Genomic DNA, 11,830 nt, shown 5'->3' with positions numbered 1-11,830 from the left:
ATAAAATAATTGAACTGTTAAAAAAAACCCCAAATATTAATTCCCTACATCCATTATACATTTTACTTTTAAGATTTTCAAATCATGAAATAACAAGATCAATAGTAGTAAGAATTTTCTGCTTCATAATGAATGCATGCACAGTCATTAACTTTTTTCAGAGCATGTATCATGTCTAACAAAGCACATATATGTATCTAACTGGAGTATTACTGTGAAATAGAAAATAATGCAAATTTAATCTTGTTATTAAAATAACTAATTCTTTGTTAAAGAATTAAATAATTAAAGATTATTTAAACAAATACTAAAAATTATTTAAAATATGAAAATATTTTAAAAAATATAATATAGTAGTATATATTGTGTATATATAAAAAATTGGGATATTTATTCTTTGTTTCACACTAAATCTTTAAAATATGAAAATATATAAAAATATATAATATAGTAGTATATATTGTGTATATATAAAAAATTGGGATATTTATTCTTTGTTTCACACTAAATCTTCAAAATCCTGTGGGTATTACACTCACAATGTATCTCAACTTGGACTAGCTGCATTTCAAGTGTTTGACAACCACAGGTGGCTACTGCACTGGACAGCACAGCTTTATACCCTGCTATATCAGCAACACCCAGGAACTTAGTAGAAATGTAGAATCTCAGGCCCCCACCCAGACCTACCAATCAGATTCTGCATTTTAACAACAACCCCAGGTGATTCTAAGCCATCACATTCTCCTTATTCTAGACTTACAAATCATAAGTCGTCTGATGTCTTCCCAAATCCAATCCTTTTTTTTTTTTTTTTTGAGACAGAGTTTCACTCTTGTTGCCCAAGCTGGAGTGCAGTGCCTCAGCTTACTGCAACCTCTGCCTCCTGGGTTCAAGTGATTCTCCTGCCTTAGCCTCCCAAGTAGCTGGGATTATAGGCATGCACCATCAAACCGGCTAATTTTTGTATATTTAGTAGAGACGGGATTTTACCATGTTGGTCAGGCTGGTCTCAAATCAGGGGATTCACCTGCCTTGGCCTCCAAAAGGGCTGGGATTACAGGTGTGAGCCACTGCACCCAGCCAAGTCTCATCTTTTAATTTTGATTCCACTTTGGACCTTCTCAAAATTCTGCATAACCATATTGAACATAATAGCTGACATTTACACAGAATGTTACTGCTTACAAAGCATGTTAATGCATTTTCTAATTTCTGCATTTGATGCTCATGGTAACTCTACAAAGTAGGTCATATTATTTCCATGAAAGAAATAAGAAAGCTGAAGCTCAGTAAGGTTAAGAAAATTGCCCAAAGCCACAAAGTCACTACTGAGGTAGAACTGGGACTCAAACCCCTGCCTGTCAGACTCAACGGGGCCTTCTCTTCCCACTTCACCACTCAGATTTCTAGAAGTCAGAACTTAATGCAGGTCGCTGGTGTGAGGACTAAACCATGGGGTCCTCCATGCTACACTTAGCCCTCTTACCAGTGTTGTGAGACCAGGCATCCACAATATGTCCCCCTTTTAGGATGGGTGACTCACGGGAAAGTGGACAATAGTGGTTCTTGACTTCTCAGTGTATGTTTATACTTTTCCTCTTCAATTTCTCTACAGTCAGTATCTATTTGCTACCACCATAGTTTAAAGTGTTTCTGACTGGTTTAAGACAAATGATCCCAGGCCATAATGTCTATCCCTTTTTTTTTTTTTTCTTTTTGAGACGGAGTTTCACTCTTGTTGCACAAGCTGGAGTGCAATGGCGCGATCTCAGTTCACTGCAACCTGCGCCTCCTAGGTTCAAGCGATTCTCCCGCCTCAGCCTTCCGAGTAGCTAGGATTACAGGCACACACCACCATGCCCAGCTAGTTTTTGTATTTTTAGTAGAGACGGGGGTTTCACTATGTTGGCCAGGCTGGTCTTGAACTGCTGACCTCAGGTGATCCACCTGCCTCAGCCTCCCAAAATGCTGGGATTACAGGCATAAGCCACCATGCCCTTGCTAACCTTTTAAATATAAGAAATGGGATACGACTGAGCTGTTTCTCCAATTATGAAAGAACTCCATCCTGTTGCCACCTTGACTTCTTAGTGGTTTACAAGTCAAGACAATAGGTTAGACCAAGCCACCCTAGGAAATAGAATGAACTTGAGTCCCCAGTGCTAAAGTAAACCCCTAAGACCACCAATGAGCGAGCTGATGGTGTTGGTCTTACCTGGGACCTGGATTGATTGGTCCGTTGGTGTGGGGTACAGACAGGATGCTGGCATGAGGTGTGGAGGATAAGGATGTCCAGCTGTCAGGTCCCGAGAAAACTTGCAGATTATTGCTTGAGCTTTCTATCAAATTCACTTTGGGGAAATAACAATAGTTGAATTGATAGCAAATGTAGAAAACATAAAGATGGTGACCAGTGACATTATCCTAAGGCAAAATATAACCATGGCTTGCACCACAGGCACCAACAGTTTATTAGTTCTTTCTCAGGGAAATAGAAAATAAAAAGAAACATAGGTTTCTTGAAGGTCGACCATATGCCAGGTGTCATTCATAGTTTAATCTTCACACCAGTGACTCCTTAACTCCATCTTATAGATAAGCCTCAGGGTGGTAGGATTATTTGCCCTGGGTATCACCGATCTGTCTAACTCATTTCACCGCAGTCACTCTCTTTTAAGAAGGGACCATACCAGCCTCCCCTCAAGCTAAGCCTAAGGGCCACCAGTGCCCCAGATGAGATTTCTGAGGTCCAGGAACTTATTCTTCTCAACCATCCCCTAGAAGGTTTAAATATCTCAAGCACAGTGCCTTTTGACCAGGTGTGGTGCTCACACCTGTAATCCTGGCACTTTGGGAGTCCAAGGCAGGGGGATCCCTTGAGCCAGGAATTTGAGAACTTTCTGGGCAACACAGAGAGACACCATCTCTACAATTAAAAAAAAGAAAAAAAACATACCTTTTTATAAAAAGAAGTAGATTGTATGATCTCACTTATATGTGGACTCTAAGATTAAAGTTGAATACATAAAAGCAGAGAGTACAGCAGTGGTTACCAGGGGTGGGAAGCTGGGGAAATGAGATATTGGTCAAAGGATGTAAAATTGCATTTATGTAGGATGAGTAAGTCTAGAGATCTAACTTACAATCTGAAGACTATAGTTAGCAATACTGTACTGTGTACTGGAAATTTGCTAAGAGAGTAGATTTCAGGTGCTTTCATCATGAAAAACAGTAACTATGTGAGGAGATGGACATGTTAATTTGCCTGACAGCAGTAATCACTTCACTATGCATATTATATCAAAACATCATGTTGTACACCTTAAATATACACAGTTTTTATAGAGGAGAAAAAGAAGAATGTCTTCCATTTCTTTGAATCTCTATTTGCATAAATAGTGTATATATAAGAGAGAGGAAGAAGGCAGAGGGAGGGAGGAAGGAAGGGAAAAGGGGGAGAAAGGAGAGAGAGGAGGAAGATTCCAACGTCTATCTCTGGTGCTATGGTTTGAATGTGTCCCCCAACGTTCATGTGTTGGGAACTTAACTCCCAATGCAACAATGTTGAGAGGTGGGGCCTTCAAGAGGTGATTAGGCCGTGGGGGCTCTACCCTCGTGAATGGGCTAATGCCAATATTGCAGGAGTGGGTTTCTGATAAAAGGATGGGTTTAGCCTCCTGCCCTCTCCCCCTCTCTTTCCCTGACTATCCGTGTGATGCCTTCTGCAACATTATAATACAGCCAGAAGACCCTTACCATACGCTGGCACCTTAATCTTCAACTCCCCAGCCTCCAGGACTATGAGAAAATAAATTTCCACAGCTTATAAATTACCCTATCTCAAGTGTTTTCTTATAGCACCACAAAGGGGACTAGGACACCTGCGCATGTCTCTTCTTTTTACGATCTGGCACTTGCAAGCTCTCCAGCCCTAACTCTTGCATTTTCCATCTGTCCGCACTCCCCCTACATTCTGCTCCAAAGCTATTCCCAGACAACCTAGGGTCTCTCCCCCTTCTGTGTCTTTACTCAGCCCACTCTCTCTACCTGGAATGTCCTGCGCCTCTGCCTGTGGCACATGCCATCCTCCACCTTTTACCCCTGCCCACTCTCACTCTGTCCTTTTCTATTCATCTTTCAAGGCTCAATTTAAATGTTAACCCCTCTGGGCAGCCTTTGCTGCCCCACCAGGCATATCCAGCTGCTCTTTTTCCTTCATTCCCATGGCACCCTGACTTGTGTGTTTTGTCGGCTGTTTCTCAAACTCTAGAGCACTTATGAATCCCCTGGAGATCTTGTTAAAATGCAGACCCTGATTCAGGAGTAGAGCCTGAAAGTCTACATTTCTGACAAGTTCCCAGGTGATGCTTCTGCATTATATTAGGATTCGTTATTTACATATTTGTGCAACCCCGAGCTCCTCCAGGGAAGAAGCTATGTCTTTTTTTTTTTTTTTTTTTTTGAGATGGCATCTTGTTCTTGTTGCCCAGGCTGGAGTACAGTGGCACGATCTTGGCTCACTGCAGCCTCCACCTCCCAGATTCAAGCGATTCTCCTGCCTCAGCCTCCCAAGTAGCTGGGATTACAGGTGCCCGCCACCACACCTGGCTAATTTTTGTATTTTTAGTGCAGACGGGGTTTCGCCATGTTAGCCAGGCTGGTCTCGAACTCCTGACCTTGTGACCTGCCTGCCTCGGCCTCCTAAAGTGCTAGGATTACAGGCGTGAGCCACCACACCCGGCCCTGAAGCTATGTCTTAATCACTTTCCTATCCCACTGCCTAGAAGAACATGGTACGCAGTAGGTGCTCAGAAGATGTGATTTGATGCTGACCGCAGGAAAGAACCAGGAGGTAGAGCGAGCCACAGATCAGTTTCTGCTACTGATAAGCTACATAGTCCCCTCTCCTGGCAGCAATGGTTGAGGTTGCCAAGGGTAGCAGGCTAAGGGACACAGGGACAGGTAGCTGGTGACCAGGAGGACCCTCTACAAATGCAGAGCTCAGGGTGTCACCGAGGAAGGAAGGAGGCTGGAATCCAAATACTCTCCACTATCTCCCATGCCGTGAACTTTGCTTGTTTTATTGAGTGTCAATCTCTTCACATTAGTATAGAATCTCCAAATGGGCAGGGCATGTGTCCGTTTCATTCCTGTGCTTGAAACAGAGCCTGGCATATAGTCAATCCTCAATAAATATTTGTTGCATGAATAATTTAATGAAAAAAGTAACCATTGTTTTCATTTCTCCCTTCTTTCTACAAATCTAATAACCAGGCAAGGACTGGGTCTACATAAGACAAAGGTGGAAAAGGCAGTAGTCAATGAGAAAAAAGCACACAAACAATACTGCTAACTTAAAAAAACAGTCGGACAGCAAAAATTATTTTAAAATATTAAGGTTGGGTTTGCATGTCTCCAACTGAATCCATCTAAGGCCTGAACATACAGGGATCCAGCTCCCCAGAGACCTTCCTAGTAGCTCCCTAACACTAGACCCAGTATTTCCTGAACTGAGCCATGAATGCAACCATAGAAAGGAGCCACGTGAAGGTGAGTGTTTCAGACCCACACAACTTGACGTGGCTTTTAGAGATCTGCCTGAACTGCTCAGAACACCAGTGTCCTGGCCTTTCATGCCCATTAGAAATCAGAAGACTGTGGGTTTTATGAAATAACTAAAAAAAAAAAACAAAAAACTAAGATTGTTATACCTAGTTAATCAAATATTTGTACATAAAATAACAAAAAAACCATAAAAACAATAATATCATAGATGTATATTAGATGAAAAGGGTTCCATCTTTAGCTACTCCTTTTCCTAGCTGTTTATCCATTTCTCCCGGCTGCCCCGGCCCCAGCTCATACCCCAAGAGTTTAATCAGCAGAGTCACAGACCTGAGGGAGAATGGTTTCTATGCATGTATGCAGAAGGGTAGGGAGCCTGCCGGTGTCCTCGGAGGCCCGAATAGTGCTCACAGCCATGGTGGGTGTGGGGAGCAGGCAGAGGCAGAGGAGCGGCATACTGGTAATTGGAGTTTCCTGCTGTGCACACTCCTTCCGGATTGGAAAAGATCCAGCCTCCCACTAAAAGAGACAAGAGGAAGACACCAAGACTGAGTCTGTGAACTCCCACACCAAAAATCAGGTGACCAGCTACTTTATACAACTACAATTCATGTAAATGACACTGATGCCAGCTTGTGTGTTGGTACCATCCCCCGGCTGCCACTGCCCTTGCCCATGAGCAGGTAACTTGGCTTCTCTGGAAATGCATGACCAGTCCTGAAACTGCCTTTGCAAAAATTGTATCAGTGAGAAAATTATGGCAGTCAGAGAGATCCGATCTACCCAATCTCCCTCTTGCCTTTAGCCTTCAAGCTGCCAAGCTAGCTTTGGAAGACATTTAGCTTATAGTTTAAATAATAGTAACCCTTCTCTAAAACTCAACTGCCTTTGTAAAGCAAATGAAAGACTGCCAGGCTAGGAGCACAGAGGAGCCTGAATTATGCTAATGTGTAGACACATATGATTGCCAGCCATTATTCCAGACTTCACAAGACAGGCAACTTTCCCAATCACTCCTGCAGATTACATCACTATTGTAGAACCTCAGATAGGCCTTCAGAGATATCTTTTCAGGTTTTTGGCATATCTGACAGCAGTGGCTCCACCTGGACCCACTAACCCTACCTGTGGCCCCACCCAGAAGTGACTCAGCACCAGAGGACAGCTTCAATTCCCTGTGATTTCATCTCCGATCCAACCAGTCAGCAGCAAGCACCTATTGCCTACCTGCCCCCACTTCTTCCCTGAAATTACCTTTGAAAAAGGTAACCTAACCTATAAGTTTTTGATGAGATTGATTTGAGTGAGAGCTCTGTCCCCCACATGGCATGGCCAGACTCATGTCTATTAAACTCTTTCTTTATTGAATGCTGCGGTCTTTGTGTCAGAGGTGTTTGAACCAGAGTGACTCCAACTTGAATAGGGGCTGGGTAAAGTGAGGCTGAGACCTACTGGGCTGCATTCCCAGGTGGTTAGGAATTCTTAGTCACAGGATAAAATAGGAGGTGAGGACAACATACAGCAAAGACCTTGCTGATGAAACAGGATGCGGTGAATAAGCCAGCCAAAACCCACCAAAACCAAGATGGCAATGAAAGTGACCTCTGGTCATCCTCACTGCTCTTTATATGCGAATCATAATGCATTAGAATGCGAAAAGACACTCCTGTGAGTGCCATGACAGTTTACACATGCCATGGCAGTGTCAGGAAGTTACCCTATATGGTCTAAAAAGGGGAGGAACCAACCCTAAGCTATGGGAATTGCCCACCCCTTTCCTGAAAAACTCATGAATAATCCACCCCCTGTATAGCAATAAAAACAAGAAGTAACTATAAATATACTCAGTTGAGCAGCCCATGCCTCCGTTCATTCTATGAAATAGCCATTCTTTTATTCCTTTACTTTCTTAATAAACTTGCTTTCACTTTACTCTGTGGACTCGCCCCGAATTCTTTCTTGCCTGAGGTCCAAGAACCGTCTGTTGGCGTCTGGATCAGGACCCCTTCCCAGTAACATCTTTTTGTGCAACCAGCAGGAAGAACCTATCGGGTGGTTACAGTCCTATCAAAGGACTCCATCGAAGGGTAGAAAACCTCTGAAGCAACAGTGGAATATAGCTATACGAAATATGATCTGAATGCAGAAGTTAATAGAAATGCAAACTTAAGGTGCTTCTGGCTTAATTAAAGTAAAAGTCAGTCTAGGAGGCATTACACATATATGTAACTCATGGACCTACAGCTACCAGGGAATGTAGGGAATGATTAATGTGGTTACCCAGGAAGAGTGAAAGCCTCTCTATTTCTGCCAAGTGGGAAGGTGCTTTCAGTTCTTACTCTAAGCAAGAGGAATCATGATGCCTCCCAACCCCACCCCACAAACAGAATTCTGGCAGCACAGAAAGGGGGAGCTGGTCTAGCACATCTTGACAGCAAGCATTTTGGTTTGTGTTTGGTTTTTTTCCCCCCTTTTTTCTTCTTTTTCGTTCCACTTATTTACTGACAGGCAGCAAGCATTTTGCAGAATATTTTGGACAACTGCAAAATGTTTTGTAGAAAGATTCTGAACAGAAGACCATTTCGAGTGAGTTCATGGGCAAAGACTGAGACTTCGTAATGCAGGTGCCGAAACAAGAAGCATGTTCTCCCGCGGACGGTGCCTCAGCTGAGGGATCAACGGATAGAGATTCAGATCGGACCAGAGCTCTTCCTTAAGAACATTGACGAAGGATTGTCACCTGGGCTTCAGCAATGAGGAAATGGAGCTTGATATTAGAACCCACTGTCTTTGCTTAATACTTTTTAAATACAAGGAAACAAATTGTACAGAGTTCCTATTACAATCATTCCCAACAAATCCTTTTGTCATCTTCATTCCCCCCGAGTTGCGCAAACTTATGACCCAAGGGGTCCCTATCTGACTAACAGAATCGAGATGCAGGCACCCAGTGGGCAAGCCCCTAAGAACCGCTAACTTTGCCACATATGACGTACACACGTCAAGAAGTTTGCTGAGAAGATTGGAACACACGAACTTTGAACTCCAGTGGTTCTGCACATGGCCCTAACCTACACAACAAGGTTTTTATTCCAGTTCATTCCACCTAAAGGAAAAAACTGAGGGGGAAATGATAAATGAAAACTAGCTCAGAGCAGTCTGAGTTACGTGAGGAATGCAAAATGTATCAGGCCCAGAGGGATGTGAGTGTGAGGAGCACCTTCAGTCAAGGGCACCCCCTTCACCCATGCCCGGGGGCGATTCTTTAAAGGCATTTTTGTTCCTGACTAGCTGCCTCACCCATTATCTTCATGTTCCTGGAAAGTGTGATACAAAGAACAATGTATAACCAATCAATAGCTCATGTTACGGTAAACAGTTTGTGAATCGTCTCTTCTTTTTCTTTTAAAAACCCACTTGTAACTGCTGCTAATCCAAGCATATATTCAGGGGAACTTGAATCTGCTCCCAAGTTGTAGTCCTCAAACTTGGCCCAAATAAACTTTCTACTTACATTAATGTTGCCTCAGTTTTTTCATTTAGGTTGACAGTCACTTTTAAAGAGTGCTTTTCGGCCGGGCGCAGTGACTCACGCCTGTAATCCCAGCACTTTGGGAGGCTACAGCAGGCGGATCACAAGGTCAGGAGTTCGAGACCAGCCTGGCCAATGTGGTGAAACCCCGTCTCTACTCAAAATACAAAAATTAGCCAGGCGTGGTGGCGCGTGCCTGTGGTCCCAGCTGCTCAGGAGGCTGAGGCAGAGGAGTCGCTTCAACCCCGGAGGCAGAGGTTGCGGTGAGCTGAGACTGCGCCATTGCACTCTAGCCTGGGCAACAGTGAGAGTCTGTCTCAAAAAAAAAAAAAAAGAGTGCTTTTCTGAGAGCTGCTTCTCTTTATGCGGCTATACTCCCAGGTCTGGTATGGAAGGTGCACTAAGATTGAAGGGAAGGAAGAAGTAAAGAACTCCACAGCTGGCAAACTGCATAAGGGTTCTTTGCAAGCCAATATAATCCGAATTAAAGAGGGTTTCAGACACCAGGGTTAACTTTCCTACTCTGATGTCACTGACCGTGGGTTGCATTGCAGCTGCAGAGGATTCCCTCCGCCATCCTGGGACATGGACAAGGTAACATGCTGATGGGAACATTCAACACTCCCTGCAGAATCCCAGCAATATGACTTCACCTCTTCCTACAGCCTTCCAGCCCTCAAATAAAGACTCTTCCCCACGGAGGCTACAGCCTGCGTGACACATTGCTATGGGGACCAACTCCAAAATTAGCAAACACTAAGAACAGCAGAACTCCAAAACACCAGAGTGGCGAGCATAAAGTTAGGAGGCAAGCCAAGGACACACTGTTGAGGCTTCAGCGCCTCACTGACATGAAAACCAGAGTCTAAGAAATTCATCATTTTCATTCTTATCTCCTGCCTAAGACTTTTTTAAGACCCTTAAGCCTAGGACCATTGGCCCTCTCTCTGGAAATTCTGGAAAGGGCATAAATTTGTCCTTAATAGAATAAACAGTGTATTGGGTTTTGATTTGGAAGAGACCTTAAGCAGTCCTGACAGGCAAAGAGTCTGAGTGTGGAGGGAATTGGCTCCAAGTACAGCCCCAAGTACAAGAACCTCCCGCCTCGTGTACACCAAACTCACAGTGAGAACAGGTCACATGCTGGCTTTCAGAGAGAGCCTCCGGTACGTCTCTTAGGTGATTTCTGAAAGAGGAAAGAAAATGCACCACAGTTGTCCAACTTTTTATGTGTGTCCACCATAAAGCATACCCAAAATTCTCCTTGAAGAGCAATCAATTTCTTAGAATAAGAAAACCAAACACCTTTTTCCCTACGCTCCTGTCCTTCCCCATTCTCCTTCCTTCAGGGTGCTGTCTCTACTTGTGCAATTGCTCTTGGAGTTCCAGTTTTACTGTTTACCCCTCTTTACCATATTAACAGCTATCCCTGTTTTTTGTTTCTTGGTTTTTGTTTTTATCTGAATAATTTGGGGATATTGTTCCTGACTGACAAGATTCAAGCAATAATAACAGCACAATTCCAGGGCACAATTACATATGTGATATGCTAGATCCACCAATGACTCTGTGAGGGAAATATTAACATATTTTTCTAATTTTGTAGATTAGAAAAGTGGATCTCGAGGAGGTAAACTGACTTATGCAAGAAGAAACAGCCAGTAAATTACAGAGCAAGGATTCAGTCAGGATCTCTTACTCAAAGTCCCAAATTCTTTGTATTATACCATGCTACTGTCACTTTGAATCTAGATTCTGTCATGTCACATGTCAGTTTATCCTTTAGGCCTTTTGTTAACTGAAAATGTTATAAGCGTGTCTTGTATATCATCATAATTTATTCCAATATTGGAGCTAGGCACAGTAACTCACTCCTGTAATCTCAGCAACTAAAGAGGCTGTGGCAGGAGGATCACTTCAGGCCAGGAGTTTGAGACTGTCTGGTCAACATACTGAGACCCCCATCTCTTAAAAACAAACAAACAAACGAAAAACAAAACCATATAGCCAGGCATGGTGGCATATGCCTGTAGTCCCCACTACTTCGGAGGCTGAGGCAGGAGGATAGCTTGAGCCCAGGAATTTAAGGCTGCAGTGAGCTATATCACACCACTGTACTCCAGCCTGCATGACAGAGCAAGACCCCATCTCTAAAATAATAATAATAACGTATTCAAATATTGGACAGGACAGGGTCCTGTGATGCATCATTATGAACATCCGTCCATTCACGTAGAGCCTTATCAGAGCCTTTAAGGTGAACAGGAAAGATTAGACAGTTTTTAAACTATTTAAAAGATTTGAAACTCAAGCAATAAAATCTGAACATTAAAAAGATAATCATATTTATACTGTAGGGTTTGTCAATTAAAAAGTCAATGATGAGCACCATAATCTTCTTTTTCCTGGGATGGAAAACACACAGAGGCTGAACATGGTGGCTCAAGCCTATAATCTCAGCAATTTGGGAGGCCGAGGCGGGTGGATCTCCTGAGGTCAGGAATTCAAGACAAGCCTGGCCAACATGGTGAAACCCTGTCTCCACTGAAAACAAAAAATAAAAAATTAGCTGGGCGTGGTGGTGGGCACCTGTAATCCCAGCTACTAGTGAGGCTGAGACACGAGAATCACTTGAACCCAGGAAGCAGAAGTTGCAGTGAGCAGAGATAGTGTCACTGCACTCCAGCCTGACTCTGTCTCCAAAAAAAAGAAAGAAGGAAGGAAGGAAGG

At 43.3% G+C, this 11,830-nt stretch overlaps 1 protein-coding gene across 1 annotated transcript in view; it reads right to left on the bottom strand.

The window, feature by feature from the left end:
• Positions 1 to 11,830, bottom strand: part of TBX19 (T-box 19) — a 43,047-nt gene that overhangs the window by 2,934 nt on the left and 28,283 nt on the right. Inside the window, exons 5-7 of the mRNA XM_011979930.1 lie at positions 10,225 to 10,286; positions 5,899 to 6,087; positions 2,219 to 2,354 (exon numbers count right to left, since the gene is read on the bottom strand). Of these exons, the coding sequence (XP_011835320.1) occupies positions 2,219 to 2,354; positions 5,899 to 6,087; positions 10,225 to 10,286 (387 nt within the window). The remainder of the gene's footprint in view (positions 1 to 2,218; positions 2,355 to 5,898; positions 6,088 to 10,224; positions 10,287 to 11,830) is intronic.

Source organism: Mandrillus leucophaeus, unplaced genomic scaffold, assembly GCF_000951045.1.
Source record: "Mandrillus leucophaeus isolate KB7577 unplaced genomic scaffold, Mleu.le_1.0 Scaffold207, whole genome shotgun sequence".
NCBI classification, from domain to species: Eukaryota; Metazoa; Chordata; class Mammalia; order Primates; family Cercopithecidae; genus Mandrillus; species Mandrillus leucophaeus.
Note: the sequence above shows the minus strand (reverse complement) of the source record. Positions and strands in the feature narration are given on the sequence as shown.